The sequence below is a fragment of the Pseudophryne corroboree genome, chromosome 1 (genome assembly GCF_028390025.1).
Source record: "Pseudophryne corroboree isolate aPseCor3 chromosome 1, aPseCor3.hap2, whole genome shotgun sequence".
NCBI classification, from domain to species: Eukaryota; Metazoa; Chordata; class Amphibia; order Anura; family Myobatrachidae; genus Pseudophryne; species Pseudophryne corroboree.
The window spans coordinates 1,114,043,311-1,114,068,686 of NC_086444.1; the positions used below are offsets into that span (position 1 = coordinate 1,114,043,311).

Below are 25,376 nucleotides of genomic sequence, written 5' to 3' on the forward strand. Positions count from 1 at the left end.
ACGCGGCTGCGTAGCCCGCGTATGCATCGGGCCGGCCCTGTCTACAACCTGGGCTATTTCCAATCAGAGTGAAGAACTTGAGCAAAATGAAATCATAGATTTATCCATTTATTTTGTAAGTTAATCAGTAGTTCCATTGCTTTATTCATGATTTATGGGCCTAATTCAGACCTGATCGCAGCAGCAAATTTGTTAGCTGATGGGCAAAACCATGGGGGTAATTCAGACCTGATCGCTAGGCAGTGATTTTTGCAGCCCTGTGATCAGATAGTCGCGGCCTACATGGGGAGTGTATTTTAGCTATGCAAGTGTGCAAACGCATGTGTAGCAGAGCTGCACAAACTAATTTTATGCAGTCTCTACGCAGCTCAGGACTAACTCAGCCGCTGCGATCACATCAGGCTGATAGGTGCCGGATTTGACGTCAGACACCCTCCCTTCAAACACTTGGTACCGCCTGCGTTTTTCCAGACACTCCCTGAAAATGGTCAGTTGTCACCCACAAACGCCCTCTTCCTGTCAATCTCCTTGCGAAAGCCCATGCGAATGGATCCTTCACACAAACCTGTCGCTGACCGGCTAACCACTTTGCAGTGCATACGCATGCGCAGTTCAGATCTGATCGCCCGCTGTGCGAAAATGCACAACAGCGATCTGATCTGAATTACCCCCCATGAGCCATGTGTGGCAGATATAACATTTGCAGAGAGAGTTAGATTTGGGTGGGTTATATTTGTGGGCAGTGGTGCAAGTAGAAATATTTTCTTAGTGGTACTGAGTGCCGAAAAATGGTCATGGTCATGTGTTGTGAGGGGGCGTGACCACATGCCACCAATGGGAGTGGCTACTGGCTACATGACACTAGCGACGTTGCCACATGACACAGCCCCTTTTCTTTGCACTCTGGAAGCAAGGCTAGAAATATATAGTAATGCCTCCAGTATAACAGAAATATATAGTGATACCCCCAGTATAATAAATATATGTAGTAAATTAGTAATGCCCCCTATTTACTAACAATGGGGGTAATTCCAAGTTGATCGCAGCAGGAATTTAGTTAGCAGTTGGGCAAAACCATGTGCACTGCAGGGGAGGCAGATATAACATGTGCAGAGAGAGTTAGATTTGGGTGGGTTATTTTGTTTCTGTGCAGGGTAAATACTGGCTGCTTTATTTTTACACTGCAAATTAGATTGCAGATTGAACTCACCACACCCAAATCTAACTCTCTCTGCACATGTTATATCTGCCTCCCCTGCAGTGCACATGGTTTTTCCCAACTGCTAACAGAAATCCTGCTGCGATTAACTTGGAATTACCCCCACTATGTAGTAATGCCTCCATTATAACAGGAAATATACTGTAGTGTGTCCCTGGTATAATAGAAATATATAGTAATACCCCTGTAATAATAGAAATATATATTAGTGTCCACATTATATTATAAATTAATTACCCCACACAGTAAAGCCAGAGACATGCCCAGAAGCCCAGCCTGTGAAGAACAAAAGCCGCTCAGTGCCGATGCATCACACGAGCCAAGTGAATGGAAACAGCTGCACTGCTGCTCCCAACAAGGGATGCTGCGGAAAGTGCAATCAGGCTCCTCTCTTCATGCCAGCCACAGCCGCCAGAGGAGGAAGAGTGATGTGACACCATGACGTTACCGTCATGCCACAGTAACCCTGTGGGAGATGCCGTCATGCTGCGAACCACCATGGTTTTGTTGCTTTGTAGCGCATTATAATTGTGCTAATGGCGGTCACGGGTGCAAAGCGTGTGGCAGGTGGTACTGAGTACCCACTGCCAAATTCTTAAGGGTACCGCGTACCCGAGCGTACCGGCATACTTGCACCACTGGCGCAGGGTAAATATTGGCTGCTTTATTTTTACACTGCAATTTAGATTTCAGTTTCAATACACCCCACCCAAATCTAACTCTCTCTGCACATGTTATATCTGCCCCCCCCCCACCCTCCTGCACTGCACATGATTTTGCCCATTAGCTAACAAATTTGCTGCTGCAATCAGGTCTGAATTAGGCCCAATGTTAGAAGGAAGAAAACTCTCACATTTAATGCAAATTGTTGGTCACAGTAGACACGTACATGTGGATCCTCTTCTTCTTTCCTACAGTGTGGGTTATATTAAAATCACTAACATTTTGCATAATTATTCCTGTTCTTTTAGCGAACCATTCCCCTGGCCCTGCTCTAGTACTAGTTATATACAGAGAATCACAATTGTGGGGACCTACATAGAGTATAGGGGAACAAACAACAGAGGAGGCAGTGCAGCAGCAGGGGACCCATGCTCCCTGGGTTGGCCTCACGACCTCCTCTCCCAGCCCTTCCCTGCACACATAGGGGTCTGGAACCAGGGAGTCGACTGCTGTCCAGGGGCTTTCCAGACTGCAAGCTGCACCCTGCAAACCAAATACAGGTGCCTCAGGGGCAGCAACAGTGCTACCCTATTGGGGGTTCCAGTGTACAGGCCGGCAGTGTCTAGGTCGACAGTCAATAGGGTCTACCCCATATGGTTGACATGCATTAGGTCGACATGGTCAAAAGGTCAACAGGTAAAAGGTAGACAGTGCTGAAGGTTGACATAGTCAAAAGGGTGACATGCCAATGGGCGAGTTTTTTGGGCGAGCTAATCGAGCCCACGAGAGTACGCGTTTCCACTGATTGTGCTTAGATATGGTTAAACATACAAAATGACACTCCAAAAAATAAAAAAAATTAATTTGTGTTGACCTTTTGACCCTGTTGACCTTTTGACCATATCAACCTTTTGTACCTAAACCGTGGCACAGTATGGAGAAAAAGTAAATATAATTTGTTATACTGAAAAATCGCATTATACAATGCTATGGTGAAAAAACAATCTTAGCTTGCTTGGTAAGTTGAAAAAAAAAGCTATAACTGTTGTGCCATCCTCTGCCCAGCACTAAGAGTGTATCATGTGGTATAGCAAAAATTATGACCTGGCTTCAACATACAGCCCTGAACCTGTCATCAGCCATCATGCCCACCATAGTCATATGCCCATCCTCACAGTCCTGTGCCCACCATAACAGCCTAATGCCCGCCAAATACTGCCTTGTGTTTGTGGCGGGCATTAGGATAATAATTTCATGTTCACCAGAGACCTGTGTGTGTATAGATGCAGACCTGTGGGCAGCATACTAGACTCATGCACACCACAAAGTGCAATGTATAAAGTATCATGCCCATACCATGCTGTCCTGTACGGCACAATAGTCCCATGCCAACCACAGTTTGCGCCACCAGTTGAACAGCCTTCCTCTAAGGGCATATAAGGAGGAGGAGGTTGCATTAATGAGTGTGATAGTGTGCAAGAAGGTGACAGATGCAATACTTGAGCCCATGGCAGGGATAAACCATGGGCCTTGCACCCTAGACAGCATCACTCTTACTGCTGCAACAATGCCAAGCTTGTACGTAAACCTGTAGAGACTCCTGACTGCCCCAGAGAGTCGTTGTGTGCACTCCATGGGGGTCATTCCGAGTTGTTCGCTCGTTGCTGATTTTCGCAACGGAGCGATTAAGGCAAAAATGCGCATGCGCGTGGTACGCAGTGCGCATGCGCTAAGTATTTTAGCACAAAACCTAGTAGATTTACTCACGTCCGAACGAAGAATTTTCATTGTTGAAGTGATCGGAGTGTGATTAACAGAAAGTGGGTGTTTCTGGGCGGAAACTGGCCGTTTTCTGGGAGTGTGTGGAAAAACGCAGGCGTGCCAGGATAAAACGCGGGAGTGTCTGGAGAAACGGGGGAGTGGCTGGCCGTACGCCGGGCGTGTTTGTGACGTCAAACCAGGAACGAAACGAGCTGAGCTGATCGCAGTGTAGGAGTAAGTCTAGAGCTACTCAGAAACTGCTAAGAATTATTTAATCGCAATTCTGCTAATCTTTTGTTCGCTATTCTGCTAAGCTAAGATACACTCCCAGAGGGCGGCGGCCTAGCGTGTGCAATGCTGCTAAAATCTGCTAGTGAGCGAACAACTTGGAATGACCCCCCCATGTGTACACACACCTCATCTTTCTGTTTGGGTGTTTAGTGGATGGGAGGGGGGAGTTCCTATGGTAAGCATACAGAGCATAATTTAAAAAAAAGAAAACACAAGCCAAAAAAATGCCCTTATCTCTTCAGTTGGGTACTTAGGATGTGTACAACTCAGAAATAGTAGCATTTGCGCCGGGGATATATCAGGTGAAGGCCTAATGGAAGCATAGCGATGGCTGTGTTAGTGCTGAAAATCATATTACCCTGTCAGTTCCCAATATAATAATGTAATGAAGTGTCATATCTGCACGGAAGAGAAGTCTCCTCCATTTTCCACATAAGATGTAGTGAAATAAATACACCTTCACATCCGCTGTTTAATAATCCAATGGCAAGCTTTTATCCTGCAACAGTCAAAATGGAAATGACAAAGGAAGACTGGTCTGGCTGGAAAGGTTGTGGTGGGAAGAGTAGAAGCATCACCTCCTAATTATTACTATCACTGTGGGACCACCTTTTATTATTATTATTATTATTCTTTATTTATATGGCGCCACAAGGGATCCGCAGCGCCCATTACACAGTACATAATAAAATGAGCAAACAAGAAAACCGCAGTTACAGTACAGGACAAAATAGGACAGGTATAGAAAACCTGGGGTTAGGTGCCATCAAAGGGAGTATGGAGTATAAGATAGTGTAAGTAAGAAAAGGAAAGGCACATGAGGAAAGAAGTCCCTGCTCTTGCCAGCTTACAATCTAAAAGGTGAGGGGCTAACAGACCGGAGTGACACAGACGGGGTAGACAGTGAGCATAGACAAGAGGGTTAGGAGGAGAGTTGACTGGGTTTGGTGAAGAAGTGGGTCTTGAGAGCCCGTTTGAAGTTTTGTATCTGGCACTGGGGAGATGTGTAGCTGACAATGGGGGCATATTTGGCACTGGGGGGACGTGTATCTGGCACTGGGGGCATATCTGGCACTGTGGGCATATCTGGCCTGATCCCTAAATCTAAAATACCAAAACAAATAGAAAAAACAAACAAAACATAAATGCAGCACTAAAGAGAACTAAAAATTGGAATCACATGTGATACAGTGAAAGGAATCACTATTACTACCGATTAGGGATGATCCCACAGCTCCTCCATGTAGCACGGCATATGTGAAGGGAACAGTTGGGCAGGAGGGCCTGCTTCTGTCGGCATGCGGGTGGCAGGTGGCAGCCAGCAGCAGCTAAACAGCTTGTTTGTCCTATTGGACTGACCGGTGCAGGATCTGCGGCCGGCCAGCGCCCCCCTCAGTTGTAATGGGAGGTGACTAATCCTGGCCATCAGATTAGGGAGGCACTGAGTGTAGCTGACAGGCGGCAGAGTGCAATGGAGAAGCGGACCGGAGGCGGAGCTGTTGGGAGAGTCTGGGACTAGAGCTTGCAGGGACAGTTTGGATCCGGCAGCATCAGAGGACTCAGCAGTTAATGGTGGGAGGTTGGTAACAAAAACACCACATCTTTCCACTAACAACTACAGATAGTTGGTCTCAGTATCTCCCCATATAGACCATGATAAAGACTGATTGTTACAGAAACCCCCAGATGTTGATGTTTAAAGTAAGAAAGACACTGTGGATACTTTATTTTAGATAATATTCACTAAATTTAGCCCCTGAAACTGGGCAGACTCTGCAACATTGTGTTCAGCAAATACATTGTCACAATGAAATATAACAGCTGTTTAAAGACCTTCATGTAAAACACCCTGCATTCATGTCTAAGCGGAAGTAGGGATGGCCATCGGAGTGCCCTCTATTGATGTTCACAATCGATGGTGATGGTGACACAGGCCACTGATGGTAACAAACTATGTTATCCTGTACCATCAATGGTTTTCAGCATTAGTGGTTTGCGCATGCGTCCAGGCTTCCACAGTCTGATCCTAGTTCTGCCTTAGGGGTGGTGCCCTAGGGAGGAGTCTAGGTCAGCATCGACTATTTGTAATAACAGTGGCAGTGCAGGGCTGCTGATTGACAGCTGAGCCTGTCAAATCAGCTTTACAGCGAGGCGGGACATCGACATCCCGGCACACTGTATATGTGTCACTCACAGTGTCCTGGCTCACTTTATAACTGACTTGACAGTCTCAGCTGTCAGTCAGCAGCCCTGCACTGCCTCCTGTTATTACACACTGTGCTGCACTGTGTAAGGGTGTGGGGACCCATTGGGCCAACAGCAACCATCGATGGCAGGAAACTATTCTGTCCCTTGCCATCGATGGTAAACCTATTCAACATCGGGTGGAGACCATCGATTATTTTGAATCGTCATTCATCGATGACCATACCTAAGCAGAAGTATCACTTTTTGATCCGCATTGCCAATAGGGGGAGGCCGTATATCACCGATTTATTGTGACAATCATCTTGAGAACGGTGTATTGCCCCAATATATCGCAGATGTATGGGGGTCTCTAAGCTAGGATATTGAGAAGTAATTCTAGACATAAAAGAAATGATTACTGACCCAAGAGATATTTCCCCCTTCCCCCCTCCCCAGCTCAGGTCAGCTCCTCATCTTATCCGGGAGACAGAGCATGTCCACAACTTGTCAGTGTTGATACTTTCAGTGCCTGCATTGTGGCTGTCGACATTCTGAACATGTCGACAAAATGTATTTCAACATTTTGTAGCCTGCCTGTCGACATTATGGTGTCTAGATAATGTCAACAATACACACTGAAGCCACTGAAAATTGTTGACCTTCTAATATAAAGTTAAGCACTCACTATACAATTATTGCTCTGATTTGCCAATAATTGGGAGAACGACCAAAGTTATTGTTTCACCGATAATTCTGAAAAATCTTGCCCACACACATGAACGATCAAGTTTCTGATCTGTCATTCCAAACCAAAAATCTCTGCCACAATCTCCCCATATTGCCCAGTGAGTGTGCATTCTCAATAATCTGCCCATATTTCCTCTGTTTACCTGTCACTATGTCATCCTCCTTGTAGCGGACATATGCAAATGCAGTGTGATGTGGCAGAAAATTGGTAACTGTGCAGCTCAGATATTGGTGCCTACAATTTCCAGAAAAATCGTCCGATTGCCGCGCCAAAAAAATCTGACTGTGTGTACCTAGCTTAAGAAAATGAATGCTGGCTAATTACCTCACCATCGGCCTTTTTAACTATTTGGCGAAAACACCAGAGATAAGGCGCCACCCAAACCCTTCAAACTGTATCTATATTTCCAGTCAGCATATTCATGTGTTCCCTCTTCACAAGCATATTTCACATGAGCTGTGTAAGCAGATAATGTCACTGAGCCGGGTGATTGGCTTAGAAGTGTGCCCAATATGAATGACAGCCCTGTAGCAGACTGCTCAGTGCACAGCAATCTGATCTGTGGATACAGCAGTAGCGTCAGGTGGGCATGCTGGGGCAGGAGCTGATGTGGATTAAGTAAAGAAATAATGGGAATAGAATGTTGTGCATAGTTTTCTGCTTTCGGTTTAGCTGTCATACATACGTTCTGATGGTCCGTATCACATCCCTGATCTTTCCTCTTGCTTTCCCCTCTTATTAGAATCAAATATTGCCACAAATAACAATGGAAGTGTATTACCACACCATAGGGCGGGTCTCCCTGGCATATACCGCAATGAGCAGGCTGTTAACATTTGTGGAGAGAGGTCATAAGAGCAGTTAAAAGTTTTATAGATATGAGACAAAAAAATCACTTGTTGGTTGTTTTGACTCTGCCATCAGGGGCCCAGCACAAGTGGCACAGGCACACATGGCCCCTCCCCCCCATCCCCATGCATACACACACACACACACACACACACACACACACACACACACACACACACACACACACACTCCCGAGTTATTTATTAACAGAAAGTTGTGCTTAGCTGCTATCCTAAGATTTTGTTATGTGGCATTTCCTCTGTTGGTCCACACCACTTCTGTGCAGCCATCAGGCATGGGCAGGAGTATGTGGCACACTTGGGGAGGGAACACAGGCACTCAAGTGGACGTGGCAGAGGCACACATGGGTAAAGACAGCAAAGTAACAGGTGGGGAAGGTGGCAGAGGCACAGATGGGGAAGGTGGCAGAGGCACAGATGGAGAGTGGGCAGAAGCACAGATGGGAAAGGTGGCAGAGGCACAGATGGGGAAGGTGGCAGAGGCACAGATGGGGAAGGTGGCAGAGGCACAATTGAAGAGTTGACAAAGGCACAGATGGGGAATGGGGAGAGGCATAGATTGGCAGTAGCAAAAACACATGCGAGAAGTGGGCAGAGGCACAGTTAGGGGGTCAATAGTACAAATGGGATGTAGGTTGCATCCCAACTTACGGGATGCCGTCGGTCAGGAGACCAGCGCCGGAATCCCAACACCTGTCAGAATGCTGACGCTGGAATTCAGACCGCTGGAATCCCAAACGTAAGTACATGGGGGAGGTTAGGGTTAGGCTGCAGGGAGAGGTTAGGGTTAGGCTGCGGGGAGAGGTTAGGGTTAGGCTGCGGGGAGAGGTTAGGGTTAGGCTGCGGGGAGAGGTTAGGGTCAGGCTACGGGGAGAGGTTAGGCTTAGTCTGCGGGTGGAGGGTTAGGCTACAGGGGAGAGGTTAGGGGTAGGCTACGGGGGGAGGTTAGGGTTAGGCTGTGGGGGGAGGATTAGGCTTATGCTGCGGGGAGGGGGGGAATGAGGTTAGGGTTAGCTTCCGTTCTAACCCATGTTGAGATTTTAACAGTCGGGACTGCCGAGTCAGTATTTTGACCGCCAGCATCCTGACTGCCGGTCTCCTGAACCCAACCTGTAAAAATGGGGAGTGGGCTGATGATAGTTTAAGGGGGCAGAGACACTAATGGGAAGAAGGCAGAGGAGCACATGATGAAAGGGAGTCACAGATGGGGAAGGGAGAAGAGCTACAGGTTATAATGGGGTCAGGCACAGGTGGGGAGGGGGTTTGAGGTACAGCTGAGGAAACATTGGGAGGAAGAGAAGAGACGTGTTGGGCTGTGGGCAGGTACACATGCAGAGAGGAGGAAGTAGAGATAGTCTAGGCTGAAGCTTGCTGGGAGATGGGAGCCTGAGATGACAACCCATTACCCACATGCCCCCAGTTAAATCTGGCTCTGCAGCTACAATGATCACAGTCTGACAGGCACGTGTCTGCGTATTCACAGGAAGTCATCTGCTTGTCAATATGAAGCAGTTTGCAGCTGTGATCATTGTTGTGGATGGGCTCCTTTATCAAGCCAGGTCCATACACGAATAGCCCCGTATCCTCCGAGTCCTAATGGCGGTCCTGTTGTGGCCAAACTGTTTACTGCTACCCTTTAAATGACCATTTACCCTAAATTAATATTTAACAGATCATTTTACAATTACAAATAAATGTGATAGTTACCATACTGTGATGTCATTTAAGGTATTTTTGTCTTCTGTAATCCTGTGCAAGTGTCTCAGATTGCCATCGGCAGCCTTAAATATACAGACATAAACCATTTTCTAACTGCTAAATGGTTCTACCCAGTCAGAGACACTGCCAGGCTTTTGGGATTTGTTCCTGTAAATGTACTTATTTTCACTATTAATGCACAATACAATCCTTGTTGCCTCACAGATGTAATTTGTACCATGTATTCTTTTGCAGATGGTTGAAACAATATACGTTTTATACGCGCAAATATAAACAATACTTCTCACCCATTTTTGCAGAATTGAAGTGTTTCTGTAGAGTAGAAATGGCCGTGTGCCCTTCACATGGCAAGAAATACAGGGGGTCATTCCGAGTTGATCGTAGCTGTGCTAAATTTAGCACAGCTACGATCATCTTCCCTGACATGCGGAGGGACGCCCAGCACAGGGCTAATCCGCCCCACATGTCAGTCCGGCCTCCCCCACACAAATAGAAAAGCATCGCCCAGTGGTGATGCCTTTGTATTTGAGGAGTAACTCCCGGCCAGCGCAGCTCGTGCGGCTGGCCGGGAGTTAATTGACACTGCCACTGCCCGCCTCCCTCTAAACGCCGGCGCATGCTCAGTTCCGACCCGAACGCTGCGCTGTGACAAACTGCAGCGAGCGATTGGGTTGGAATGACCCCCACAGTACCTAAGAATGGGCAACAGCCGCCTCTACATCTCATTTTTATATTGTCGCTCCACAAAACAAATCCTTGTTTTTGTGCCTGTCTGGCGTGTCTGCAATCACCTACACTGCCCATAGGGCCTGATTCTGATGTAAAGCAAAAAAACAAGTACCTTTGTACAGAACAAACCATGCTGCAATGCAAGGGGGGCAAATACATAAATATATTTTCTGTGCAGGGTAAATACTGTCTGCTTTTGCATGTAGCCAACAAATGTTAGACAGCTTTATTTTGACACTGCAATTCAGATTTCAGTTTGTGCACTCTCTGCCCAAATCTACTGTAACGCTCTCTGCCCATGTTACATCTGCCCCACCTGCAGTGCAGCATGGTTTTGCCCCGGTGCAGAGTTACATGGTTTTATTTGCTTTACTTCAAAATCAGAGTCAGGTCCCTAATCCACTTCCAGGCCCCTAACACACCGACCTGTAAACACATGGTGGATACAAGACTTGTCAACACAAATCAATGCATCACCACCAAAAAAGATTTAGCACTGTGCCTCCCTACTTTTATGCATTACCTCACTGCATACTTGCCTACTCTTCCGGAATGGCCTGGAGGCTCCCGAAAACCGGGTGACCCTCCCGGCCCCCCGGAAAAGCAGGCAAGTCTTCCGATTCTTAAATTCCCCCCTGCCCGGCCTCCCACTTTGTGAGTAAAGTGGGCGGTCCGGGCAGTCGATGAGGCGATTCTTGTTAAATCGTGTCATCATAGCCACACCCCCTGCAGTATAATGCCAGTAATAGCGGCATTACAGAGCAGGGGGCGTGGCTTACATGATGCTGTAACCACGCCCCTTACCCCCACCCCCTTACCGTCTCCGCCCCCTCTGTTCGTCATTGTCCTGCCCCGCCCTCCTGCCGAGCCGACCTGGCTGCTCTCTCTGGGAGAGAGCAGCCAGGAAGTAGGTGGGTATGCATCACTGCAGTTCTATTCACCAAATCTGTGTGTTCTACTGAAAGCTTATGAGGAAACAAAACAAATATTTAGAGTTTGGTATCATCTGAAAAATATTGTTTATGTGTTTTATTTATTTTTTGGTCTAAAGGTGGGTACACACTAGTAGATATATCTGCAGATCAATTGATCTGCAGATATATCTATGGACGGATCGGGCAGTCTGCCCGATCCGTCGGGGACTGACGTCATGAACTGGGCGGGCGTGTGTACACGCCCACCCAGTTCAGCTGTCAATCACCGCCGGCCGCCGCAGCAGCCGACCGCCGTACACACAAAGCAACGTGCCAATATATCGGTAGATATATTGGCCGTCGGCTGTGCTGCAGGGCCGACGCGATACATTTGTGAACGACGGAGTTCACAGACGTATCGCCCGTACACACTGGCCGACGGACCCGCGATATATCGGCCGTTCAAGAGAACGTCCGATATATCGGCCAGTGTGTACAGGCCTTAGGCTGGGAACACACCTTACTGACACGTCGGCAGACCCGCTGTTATGTCGACCAAGCGGACAATATAGATTAGTATGCACACTTAACAATTGGCCGCTCGATGTGTCGGTCAGGACACCCAGCTGGGTGAGCATTTAAATTTGCCCATCCAGCTATGAAGTCCGCCCACAACGGCAAGTGTACACAGTCAGATGCCATTGATGCGATATCATTCATTCACACACCCACCGCCCAAATTGCGATACCAATTGCTCGATCGAAAGGCCGATATATCGCCTAGTGTGTACTCCGCTTAAGTCAATGTAATGTTACACTTACAGTATCTTGGTACAGTTCATTTTTTACCGTTATTATTACTATACATTTTGCTCGTTTGTATGAAGTTAGGCGCTACCCATCTTTTAATAATGCTTTTTTTAAATTTAAAATTTTTGGAAGATATTTGGGCTTTTTGGTTACAGTAGGGAAAAATGTTGACATGGTTCTTTCGCCAATATTCTAGTGCAGGCATTCCCAACCGCGGTCCTCAAGGCACACCAACAGTGCAGGTTTTAGTGTTATCCAGGCTTCAGCACAGATGGTTAAATCAAAATAACTGAGGTACTAATTAAGTCACCTGTGCTCAAGCCTGGATATCACTAAAACCAGGACTGTTAGTGTGCCTTGAGGACCGCGGTTGGGAAACACTGTTCTAGTGTATCATAATAAAGTTTAAGGACAATAAGGTGAGTCTGTCCATAGAACGTGTGCCTCATTTCCATTCAATTAGATTTTCATGGATTGGCTTTCACTTTCATAGAGAGCACTATCTGGTGATAGTTTGTTGAATTTATTATTGCATTCAGGGCCGGATTAAGGGCCACATCGGCCTGGAGCTGAAAATTTGCAAGGGCCTATACTGAGAAGGGGAGGAACGGTGACCAGTGCTGTGTGAATGTGGCCAGAGCCATGTTGGCATGTACACCCTATACACCAGAGGTTCTCAAACTCGGTCCTCGGGGGCACACACAGTGCATGTTTTGCAGGTCTCCTCACAGAATCACAAGTGAAATAATTAACTCCACCTGCGGACCTTTTAAAATGTGTCAGTGAGTAATTAATACACCTGTGCACCTGCTGGGTTACCTGCAAAACATGCACTGTGTGTGCCCCCGAGGACCGAGTTTGAGAACCTCTGCTATACACCATGAGCCCTGCTGTCTCCTTAAATACAAAAACATAGAAACATTGCATAATTTTTTGAGAAAACTACAAAAACTATTTTAATACTTATGTTTTATAACTGGTTGTTTGGTCAGCTATGCAGCTAGATATCAACCTGCTGCCAGGATGATGGGCCTATTTTCATGTGGAGGCCTGGAGCTGGAGCTCCATCCGCCCCATTGATAATCTGGCCCTGATTGCATTCACGACCGTTGAAGTGAGCATTTTTTATTTTTACTACAGTATAAATGTCTGAGGCGTTTATAGACACATTACATTGACTGCCAATCAGATACAGAGAAAAATGTATAAATTTCACAATGTAGTATTTTAACAGATACACTGCAATTACACGTGTCCTTTTACATCCTTGCTGAAGTCACGCTAAAGAGCCATTGAAGTGTTTTCCCTGTAAAAATGCATCTTAGATGCAAAGTAATGTAATAGGACGCACAAGCAGCTTCTGCTGCGGAATGCCTATATTCTGTGTGTAATTGCGGCTATATCCGCATCCAAAACGCCACGTTACAGTGTGTTCCATGAAAACACAGTAGTATAGCATTTTGTATGCAATTGCAAATCATAGTTGCCTACCCTCCCGTATCATGCGTGAGCCTCCCGTTTCAGCCATAAATCTCCTGGTGCCCTGCTTTGTCGTCACATCTCCTGGATTCTTCAGGTTCTGCTAGGGGTGACACTAAGGAGTTTCTTTGCAAGAACAGTGATTTGGTGTAGCTGCTTAGGATTCACTGCTGATGATTCTCATTATCCCCCCCTTGTGGGCAGGGGCGTAACTAGAACTGTGTGGGGCCCATAGCAAAATCCGGAAAGGCCCCCGCCTCCCGTTATCACTACAATGAGCATACCTCCCAACTTTTCGTCTCTCCAAAGAAAGACACACGTGCGGCAAAGCCGTGCGCGCTCCCGAAAAATGGGTGTGGTCTAATAAAGGGGCGTGGCTTTGCGGAGGACCCGCGATCGCGAGTTACTCCCCCGTTTTCGTCACTGAGGGGGCATGCCCAGCGCTCTGTGAGCCGCTGGCATGCCCCCTCTCCCTCTGACTCCAGTGAATAGACGCTGTGCGCATGCTAAGCAGGGCAGCGAGAGACAGAGAGTCCCAACTGCTCCCCACTCCCCCAACCCCGCGGGACACTGCGGCCCGCGGGTGGGACAGCGGGACAGTCCCGCGAAAATCGGGACAGTTGGGAGGTATGCAATGAGAGAGAGAGGGGGGGAGCGAGATTATAGGCATGCTGCATATCATTTTAATCAGCAGAAGCTGCTTGTGCGTCCTATTACATTATTTTGTGTATAAGATTTAATTTTGTGTATTTTGTGCATTTTCTAGAAAAAACGCTTGGCGCTACTGAGTCATACGGCACTCGCATGTTATGTGTTACGCGACTTGTAGCGCACAGATCAAAGATGTAAGAGGACACATCTGTACACTAGAGATGTGCGGATCAGATTTTACTAAAGCCGAACACTTCCCGAATTTAAGAGATCCAAGTGTTTCCAAGCCCTGAGGGAAAACGTCATGTTCCTGGTGTCGGTTCTCACGTGTTTTAGATTCTCTGTAAGTCCCTCCCTCATGATTGCGGGCAACATTTCACACTGGAGACCGCAGGCACAGGGTGTGGGACAGGGCTGGAACAGTTTATTAAAAACAAAAAAATTGTCTTTAGCAAGCACTTATTAGTGCACCACCAGGATGCAATTAAGGTGCTGTTAAGAGTATGAGTACTGTTATAAACTTACACTACAGAGGTGTCAGTGTCTGCAGGCATCATCATTGTTTGTGTCTCACACACACACACACAGCACAACAGCACAACAGCAGACACGCACACTGCAGTGCAAACTATGGGGGTAATTCAGAGCTGATGGTAGATGTGCTAAATTAGCACATCTACGATCAGATTCTCTGACATGCGGGGGGACGCCCATCGCAGGGCTAACCCGCCCCGCATGTCAGGCCCTACCCTTTCCTCCCACACACACACAGGTGTGAAAGCATTGCACGGCCATGCTTTGGGTTGTGGCGGCTGCGTGTGAAGTCAAGCAGCCCCTGCGGGCTGCCCCTGCTATGGTCCGGACACGCGTGCTTTGTCCGGACCGCACCCCCCTCCCCCAACAACGTTCTAACGCCGTTGGCATGCCCTCTCCCGCCCCGCGACCTCCTCTGCCTGTCAGTCAGGCAGAGGCGATCGCACTAGTGAGATGCTTTCGCATGCGCACTCCAGAAATGGCTTCAGAGTGTGATCGCTGTTGTAGCAGCGATCGGCTCTGAATCAGACCCTAAGTCTGGTGCTGCAAAACCATGTTAAAAAAATAAATAAAAGGCTCTTGTTTGTTACAGTGAACCTGCACTTTTCATATTAGCTGGGTTGTGTTGCATAATACATACTGGGTGCCTGGCTGATACAAACCGCCTGTCTGTCTAATAGGAAATAATTATTCTTATAATTGAAGTCGACTAATTGTTCCAGCTCATTTTAAAATTAAAACAAATGACGCAGCGTATATCATATTACATTAGCTGGTTGTGTCACATTTCGGGTGTCTTGTCTGATACGCACGGCCTATGGGACTAAGTCATGTTTGAACACTGTGGCCGATGTGCTAATATTGCCAGACTGCGCATATGCTGCTATGGCACTGCGCCTGCATCAAGGTGTCACTGCGATCAATGATTTCATGGCAAAGTAATTAACAGGAAGTGACCATTTGGAGCTGCTAACGGGGAGTTGTTGCAAAAACGCAGGCATGTCATGGCTATTTTTTGGGTGTATATCTGCCGTTAGCTGTGAGCTGGTACGTACAAAAACACGGCACTTGTGTCGCTACTGCCGTGTTCAGCCTGCATAGCCATGGGCCAATCTTTACATCCGCTATCTGAGTAACCCAAAATCCTGTTTCTAAATTGTTACGTGTATGTGGTTGGCCAGGATTGAAATTTCATTGTTCTGTACAATTTTTATTGTTTTGCACAATGACAATAATCTATCTATCTATCTCTATCTCATATCGCTACTATCTATCTATCTATATATCTTTCTATCTCTGTCTCATATCACTATCTATCTCTATGTCTGTCTGTCTATCTATCTATCTATCTATCTATCTATCTATCTACCCTCAGGTTACTCAGGCGGGCCGGTGGTTTCACAGTTCAGGGACCAGATAAAGTTGCGTCCATTGACTTAGCCAATGACCTTGGGACACCCAGAAAACTAGGCCGACATGCCCCCGTTTTCTGAAACACTTTAGCTTAGGGACACTGCGACTTTCATCGCAGACACAGATCTGGACATACACAGTATAGATCCCCGCATGCGCAGATCTACAACCATTGGAGATGTATTGCCAGGATATTTATACATAGCCTAAAGGGAACTGATGTACAGAAACCGAACCATCATGTTCTGCGGTAATCATTCTGTTTGGAAAAATACATATCTTTCAAAGCATTAAGTTGCTTGTATATTTGTACTCCTAGAGGTAGATTCAGTTATCTTCCTCACATGGAATTACAGGAGGGCAAGCCTTGCTTATTTCTGCTGGAACCTCTATGGGCCAATAGTGAACAAAAATGATCAACCGAACGGAGCCTTGCGCCCATGTCTCTAGATGTTTTCTCTAGTGGACACTATTTATTCAGCACATGAACATTTGATGAATGGGGTGCACTTTTACTATTAATTTGCTGAAGGCGAGTCTCTGAAATACAATAAAATATCAGGTATTCCCAAATCAGTTTGAATATCTCTATAAGTTGATATTTTTTTGGAGCACTTAAAATTTTATGGGTAACTTACCGATTGGTCCACTTCTCCAATGTTTTCACCGCTCTGTTCTATTAAAGAGAGATGAGCTCTTCAATAAAATGTTCCCAGATAAATTGAATAGATGCCGGAGAGGTTGTGCCTCTGAAGGTACCTACCTCCACATTTGGTGGTCGTGGCCACATTTTTTTAATCTTTGGCAGGTCTCCACCGTTCTCCTGATCCCCATCCCATGTGAACCTACATTTTTTCTTTTATCTCAGGGTCTCCTTTCAGCAACTTGGCGTCAAAATAAACTCATACATTACATCACAATTCCTCTGCTACCACTTGCCAGATTGCCGCTGACTGTAACCTGCTCCCCCTTCTCTCAATTCTATCCCGTATTTATAATAATAATTATTATAATAATAATAATGGAATACATGACCAGTATTAGAAATAATTCCTCTAAATCATTCGACAAAATATGGTGTCCCCGGTTCGCCTCACAAAATGGCATTTGAAACAGGATAATTTAGTTTCTTCTCTTCTCCTCTTCTTAATTTTTTATAGTTTTGTGTTCAGAATCAGCTTTATTGGCCAGGTATACTTGTGTATACTAGGATAACAGATAAGCAGGTAGGGAGGGGGGGGGGGGGGGGGAGTAGTAAAGTCATACAGATAGGAATACCGTAGGGACACAAGTGAGTTACATGTACATCTAGTCAGTCAATGTTCAGGAGTTCAGCAGGCGGACCGCTTGGGGAAAGAAACTTTTGAGGCTTCTGGTGGACCTGGCGGGGACGGCCCTGTAACGCCTGCCTGAAGGAAGCAAGTTAAACATGCTGTGGCCGGCGTGTAGCTGGTCCTTTACTATCTTCGTTGTCCACTTTTTTAGCTCTGGACAGGTACAGGTTCTGGACTGAGGGACGGTCGGCCCCGATGATCTTCTCAGCGGTTCTGACTACCTTTTGGAGCCTACATCTGTCCCTCACGCTGGCGGAGCTGTACCATATCAGTATCAAGGAGCACCGTACCGACTCCACAATTGCGGAATAGAAGAGGAGCAGAATCTTCTGTGGGATGTTGAACTTCCTAAGTTGCCTGAGGAAGAACAACCTCTGCTGTGCTTTCCCAACAATGGCGTTAGCATTGGACCCCCGTTTAAGATCACGGGAGATTGTGGTCCCTAGAAACTTGGAGTCCACTAGCAATACCACACTGTCAGCAATCGTTAGTGGAGGTGCACTAGCTGACTTCTTCCTGAAGTCCACTATCATCTCCACAGTTTTGAGGGGGTTGAGCTCAAGGTTGTTGTACCTGCACTACTGGGCCAACCGGTCTACTTCCCGTCTATAGGCCGATTTGTCCCCGTCCTTGATGAGGCCGATAACTGTGGTGTCATCGGTGAATTTGATGATCTTTATTGATTGCACCTCTGAGGTACAGTCATTTGTGTACAGGGAGAAGAGCAGGGGTGAGATGACACAGCCCTGAGGGGCCCCTGTACTAATGGACTGCGCTTGAGAGGTGTATCCCCCCGCTTTCCCCACCTGTGTCCTATCTGTCAGGAAGTCTACTATCCAGGAACAGGTAGCTTCTGGGACCCTTAGGCGAAGTAATTTGGGGTGGAGGATGCTGGGGGCGAAATCTAAAATATGTTCATTTACTTTCTGCTCTCTTCCTCTTTATTTTGTGTTCACCCAGATCTTTTTTTTTTTCCTTCTTTCTGTGTCTTCTTTTTCTCTTTTCCTTACTACAGTCAACCACACAGTCTCTTCTCTAGTCTCCTATATCCTTTTTCCCCTTCCCCTTTTAATAAGAAAATGTGTGACATGCTACATTTTGATAGGCATTGACTTTGCTCAAGATTGGATGGCTCAGTTGTTTAGTGTGCATGTCCTATACCTTCAGACTGAGGGGGTCAATCCAATTAGGCGTGATGATATCGCGGGAGCGCCTGCACTTCAAATGCCGTGGCAACAGCACTTCGCACCCTTTACAGCTAATTGGATTGACCCATGGGTCTGTTAATGGTTTGAATCCCACGTCTCAATACACTTTAAGTTTCAAAAAATAGAGCCCTTTTTCCCATATCTACTAAAGCAGTGGTTCTCAAACTATGCCTACTGCCTAGGCACCCTGCGGTGCCTCGGGACACTTGCAGGGGTCCCTTGGATTGTTGGTCCAGGACCAATTAAAATTATTTATGGTCAATGTAATAGGCAAAACCAGTGCTGGTGGCTGCCAATCATAAAATATGTGGACAAACAGAAGCAAATCCTGTCCCTCACCACACAGTTGAACTTATGGATGACATATAAACACAACTTACTTCATTTAATATTTCTTTCTAAATTTCTCAATAAGAAGCTTTTGTCCTGGAGGTGCCGTGAAAAAAATTATGATGCTCTAGGGCGCCGTGATTCCAAAAAGTTTGGGAACCACTGTTCTAAGGGTGTGTACACACGGTGAGATCCTTGCTATGTTCGATTTTCACTTGCGATTTCCCTTGAACTCCCCGGAGCCCAGATAGTACAGATTTTGACTAACTTTTCTTGAGATATGGACTATGTGTGCTTACGATTTTGGCTTATGTGAGATTTCGGCTTATGTGAGATGTCATTGACATGTGAGATGAACTAGATAGTACACCGATCTAGCAAGGATCTTTTCTTGCGATGCCGACCTGGCGGCGCCGCGCATCGGGATCGCAAGGTGACTTTCACCTAGCGATTTGCACTAACTTTTCTTGCGATTTTGACTATATAGTCAAAATCTCAAGAAAAAATCTCACCGTGTGTACATACCTTAATGCATTAGACCCTGCTGGAAGAATTTTTCACAAGGTTATACTGACAAAAACTTCTCCATGTAGAGCATGTCAGAATGGCAGTAGCAGCGGCAGACCAAGATCATGGATGCAAATAAAGCATTGTTTGTAAATGTCAGGATGCTCTAAAAGAAAAAAAATTAACTTTTTTCAAACTTTTATACAGAAGTGGAACGGTAAGCCCAAAGCCAGTTCACGCATAAGCATATTAATTCAGGCCGGCTGATGAAGCAGTAAATTCAGCCTAACAGTAATTTGCAAAGATAACGGATTTCCTATTGCCAAGATAACAGTAAATAGACGCATTAGGCAATCTTCTTGACTCAAACATAAGAATACGCTCTCTTAGGAATAAGCTAGGAAGATAGTGTGTGTGTCTATTGTAAGACAGCAGCATGATCTGCCGGCAGCACAGTTGCCAAAGTCTACAGAGCAAGTCTCCAGAGAACATGGCTCCCGCACCATGTTCCCAGTGATACCTGCAGTACTGATTGTGTAGGGCCCCCCAGGAACTGCGCACCCTGCACCCATATATACTGTATGCCTATGAGTGCAGCCATCATCTACTGCTGTCCACATAAAGGATCCATATGAGGAGAAATCAGATTCTAGCTATCACTTATCTATTACATTCTATGAAATGCTAGCCTGAATCTGATTGGTTGCTAAGGGTAACACTTTCACTAGTTCTCTTTATGTTTGCTAAATCTCTTCCATAGTGTGTGCAGCAGACATATAATGGTAAGTTTAAACAACAAGTTGATCATTGTCACACCTCATTATAAGGGCATGCAGAGCCTTCAATATTTGGTCACAAATGTTATAGGCCACAATTTAGATTAGATAGTCCAGACGGGAGCAGATAAAGAAATGTACTAGAAATACATAAAAGGTAGGACCTATGTGAGTATCACATCCAGTAATATCACAGCCCTTATCTCGCCCTTGAATTGCAATCCTTTAAGTTGGATTCATGTCCAGAATCACTGTGTTTTATTTTTTGTATAGCTGTTATGTACACTTTTCTTACAGCTGCCCTTTTATACATGCCGACGCTGCTGCTGTTATTGTGGTTTGAGTGGATGTTTTTTTTTTTGTACTGATAAAAGCTTTGACCTTTGGCTACCTTGCCCCTGTGTAAAGGGAAGAAATGCTAGTTGTGGCCTTTAAGAGAGATCTCCAAACACCAGCCTTGTATATATAGAACCAGTAATCTTGTGGCTTTGCCTCTTGTCTAGAGCGTACTGTTCATACTTAGAAGCACTGAAATTGGAATATGTGCCCTGCAGGGATCAGAGTGGCTGCATAAACATAGTGGGGTATTTACACCTCATGGGCTGATGATTTGTCCGATTGTTCTGAGCCGTTATCAGCAATCAGTGACGGTCATGTCACACAAGCACTGTCATTACACAGTCGTGTTGTTATACAGGAAGTCTTCATTCAGCCTGGATTTATGTGAGGCGCCAACTACAAGGAATAAAAGACATATTTTACTTTAACATGATGTGACAATCTAAATATGATTATTTACTTCACAACACTTAAAATATATTACTATTCATACTTCTAGTCATAATAACGTGTTTGTTTATAAATAATGTTTCCTTATAACTAAACACATATGTATTATATAAATATAACATCTGCTTGAAAGTACTTTTAAATTGTTTTTTTTTTTTTTAATCCGATGCTACAGTCATTAGTGTGACCCTTTGATGACAGTAGGAGAGGAACATGCGTTTCTCTTTCGGAGAACACCTTCAGTCAATACTTTTCTTGCTATTACATTCTTTTCACAGTTTCTCAGGCTAACGGTTCATCAGAGCTGAACAAACATTTGCACAGAATCCGTGTTAGTGGTGTGTAGAGATAGTTTGCAGGGAAGAGTAATTCCCACAACTAATGTATCACACTTGTGACTGACACGTTCTGCCTGGCTAAGTAAGTTGACACGTTTACTCACAAACTGAAGAAGTGAGAGGTATTTCAAATGAATCACGACTATCTGTGTAACTGACACAAGTAGCGTCATTCTTGATACTAAATGTTTCCATTCAAACCATGTTATGTTTAGGAAAGCGAAAGTCATAGTTGGGCCAAGTAATTCGGCGGAGTGTCTTATGGTAGTGTCACACAGGCACTATTCCACACAGGGGGAAAAAAAGTTTCTATCGTGCTCAAATCGTTCCATATTAGCACATGAAAGAGAATACTGAGAAAATCATACCCCCAACCATCCCAATTTAATCAGTACAGTCTTGATTATAGGGTTTTGTGCTACTATTGGTACACTTGTCCAGATATGAATTAAGAAGGGCCAGGGAGCACCACTGGACCCAAAGCCGCATTGTCCATTAGGCAAAGCAGACTTTGGTGACTCATCTGTTACTGCAATGGATGGTTACCAGCAGGGGTTTGATGGATCAGTGATTGATCCTCAATCACTTCAAGTTATCTGGTTCCTACCCTGGGACTCTTTCATGCATGATGACACTAATAATACCCCTTTTCCATCTACACAATGTGGGTCGCAGCCGGGAGCCTGACACGGGTGCTACCCGGCTGCGACCCGCATCTGCCCCTTTCCCATCAGCAGTCACCATCCCGGCATATTACCGGGTTGGTGACACGACAGGGGCAGCGCTGGGAGATCACATGATCTCCCAGCACCGCCCTTCCATACAGTGTAAACGGGAACCGTGTTGCATCGACACAGCTTCTGTTTACACTACACCTTACCCGAATCATTCCAGTGTCCTACCCAGGTAGCAACCTGAGTAGGATTCCTGGGTCACTTGATCCGGGTTTTTCCTGAAGGCAGAGGTGTAGCTAGGGTTTTTGGAGCCCAGGGCAAGATGGAAAATGGCGCCCCCCCCAAAAAAAAAAAACACACCAAAAGAAGCACGTGCGCGTGGCGGAAAATGGGCGTGGTCACACACCAGAAGGGGTGTGGCCATGCTCCAGAAGGGGTGTGGCCACTGAAAATAGCCCACAGTGCCAGTTACATTGCCCCACAGTGCCAGATATGATGCCCCACAGTGCCGGTTACATTGCCCCACAGTGCCGGATACATGCCCCACAGTGCCGGATACATGCCCCACAGTGCCGGATACATGCCCCACAGTGCCGGATACATTGCCCCACAGTGCCAGATACATTGCCCCACAGTGCCAGATACATTGCCCCACAGTGCCAGATACATTGCCCCACAGTGCCAGATACATTGCCCCACAGTGCCAGATACATTGCCCCACAGTGCCAGATACATTGCCCCACAGTGCCAGATACATTGCCCCACAGTGCCAGATACATTGCCCCACAGTGCCAGATACATTGCCCCACAGTGCCAGATATATGCCCCACAGTGTCAGATACATTTTCCCACAGTGCCAGTTACATGCCCCACAGTGCCAGTTACATGCCCCACAGTGCCAGATACATGCCCCACAGTGCCAGTTACATTGCCCCACAGTGCCAGTTACATTGCCCCACAGTGCCAGTTACATTGCCCCACAATGCCAGATACATGCCTCACAGAGCCAGATACATGCCCCACAGTGCCAGTTACATTGCCCCCACAGTGCCAGATACATGCCCCACTGTGCCAGATACATGCCTCACTGTGCCAGTTACATGCCCCACTCAGTGCCAGTTACATGCCCCCACTGTGCTCCTCCCCCCACCCTGGTCACTCACCGCTTGTGTTGATATGTGAGGGGAGGAGAGCGCAGCGCAGCGCCTCTCCTTCCCCTCACTGCTACAGGTGTCCAGCGGCTGTGTGGCGCCGGTTCGCTAGCCAATAAGAGCTCGCGGACCGGCAGCCAATCAGGAGCCGGTCCGCAAGCTCTGATTGGCTAACGCCGCCGGAGACCGGACACACGCAGCTCTGCTGGCAGCGGCGGTGAGGGGAGGGAGAGACGCTGCGCTCTCCTCCCCTCACATTTCGGCGTGACGGGGGCGAGTGGGGCATGATGCCCTGGCCGCCGGTGGCGCCCCCTCTCCTGGGCCTGCCAAGGCACCCAGGGCACGTGCCCCACTCGCCCTACCCTAGTTACGCCTCTGCCTGAGGGAGCCGTTTCGACTAGCAAAAAACACGGGTAAATGCACGCCCCCGTGCATTTACCCGTGTTTTTTGAGCTAGTGGAAAAGGGGTATAATTGGAACATGTATTAAGCAGTGAAAAGAGTGGAGAAGTGAGCCAATGGAGAAGTTGCCCATGGCAACCAATCAGCAGCTCTGTATACTTTATGAATACTCCACTGGCTCACTTCTCCACTTTTATCACTGGTTGGTACATCACCCCCTAAGCTCTCATTTTCAACCATTGTGAGTTAACCAGTCTTAAGTGCCCCGGGCCCCCCAAAGTCTTAGGGCCATATGCAATTGCGGTCGAATTGCCGCAAATGTCGAAAAACGGGGCATTTTTCTACACAAAAAAAATGATTCGACAATGCAATACAGTACTTTTCGACAAAAAAATGGCCGTTTCAAATTCGACTTTTTGCTATTCGACAGTTGTCAAATTCGACATGTCTGCAATGGTAAAAATGCGGCTTTTCGACAAAAGTATATTCAATTGAAGAAAGTCGATTCGACAACAGTGCTTTTCGACAGTAATTTCGTCAATTTCAGTCCGCCTCATTTTGCTGGCGGGATCTAATAAAAAAATATAAAAACCAGGGTTTTTTGTGTGTTTTTATTATTGCTAATAGCATATATATTTAGATTAGAAGGGATTATATACTTGGGTTTGTCTATTAGGAGCCACAAGTATTATTTAATATATTTTTTAAAAGAATATTTTTTTTTTTTTACTGACTAAAATAATATGGAGAGAGCAGAGCATGTTTTTCAGTTGGAAGGGGTGGGAATGGGTTAAAAATCAAGAAAAAAAAATGTGTGGGGTCCCCCCTCCTATGCATAACCAGCCTCGGGCTCTTTGAGCCGGTCCTGGTTGTAAAAATACGGGGAGAATAATGACAGGGGATCCCCCGTATTTTCATAACTAGCACCGGGCTCTGCATCCAGTCCTGGTGCAAAAAATATGGGGGACAAAATACGTAGGGGTCCCCCGGATTTTTCACACCAGCACCGGGCTACACTAGCTGGAGAGATAATGCCACAGCTGGGGGACACATTTATACCGGTCCCTGCGGCCGCGGCATTAAATCCCCAACTAGTCACCCCTGGCCAGGGTACCCTGGAGGAGTGGGGACCCCTTAAATCAAGGGGTCCCCCCCTCCAGCCACCCAAGAGCCATGGGTGAAGCCCGAGGCTGTCCCCCCCCCCATCCAAGGGCGGCGGATGGAAGACTGATAGCCAAGTGACAAAATAAAGAATATTGTTTTTTTGTAGCAGAACTACAAGTCCCAGCAAGCCTCCCCCCTACCCCCCGCAAGCTGGTACTTGGAGAACCACAAGTACCAGCATGCAGGGGGAAAATGGGCCCGCTGGTGTAGTTCTACTGCAAAAAAAATACCCAAATAAAAACAGTACACACACACCGTGATAGTAAAACTTTAATACAAACATGCACATCGACACACACATACTTATCTATGTTGACACGCTGACTCGGTCCCCTTCTCCACATAGAAACCACGGTGTACCTGTAAATAAAATTATACTCACCAAAATCCTGTATAGATCTGTCCTTTCTTGTTTGTAATCCACGTACTTGGCAAAATAAAAAAACGCAAAACCCGATCCACGCACTGAAAGGGGTCCCATGTTTACACATGGGACCCCTTTCCCCGACTGCTGAGACCCCTTCCCGTGACTCCTGTCACAGAGGGTCCCTTCAGCCAATCAGGGAGCACCACGTCGTGGCACTCTCCTGATTGGCTGTGCGCGTCTGAGCTGTCACGCAGCGCATAGCACATAGCCGCTCCATTATATTCAATGGTGGGAACTTTGCGGTCAGCGGTTGACCGCGAGTAACCTCAACAGCTGACCTGCAAAGGCCG

The 25,376-nt window shown here is 46.5% G+C and overlaps 1 protein-coding gene across 4 annotated transcripts in view; it reads left to right on the forward strand.

Moving 5' to 3' along the window:
* The window catches only part of LOC134995305 (uncharacterized), a 151,110-nt gene that overhangs the window by 28,851 nt on the left and 96,883 nt on the right, over positions 1-25,376 (forward strand). Inside the window, exon 1 of one of the 4 annotated variants that reach the window (XM_063951091.1) lies at positions 5,215-5,513. The exons of 2 other annotated variants lie outside the window; for them this stretch is intronic. Coding sequence is in view for 1 of the 2 variants with exons in the window: in XM_063951081.1 (XP_063807151.1) it covers positions 5,504-5,506 (3 nt within the window). In the remaining variant the exon portion in view is untranslated. Of the gene's footprint in view, positions 1-5,214; positions 5,514-25,376 lie in introns of those variants that run through there. One more of the 4 variants, XM_063951081.1, reaches the window with a different exon arrangement.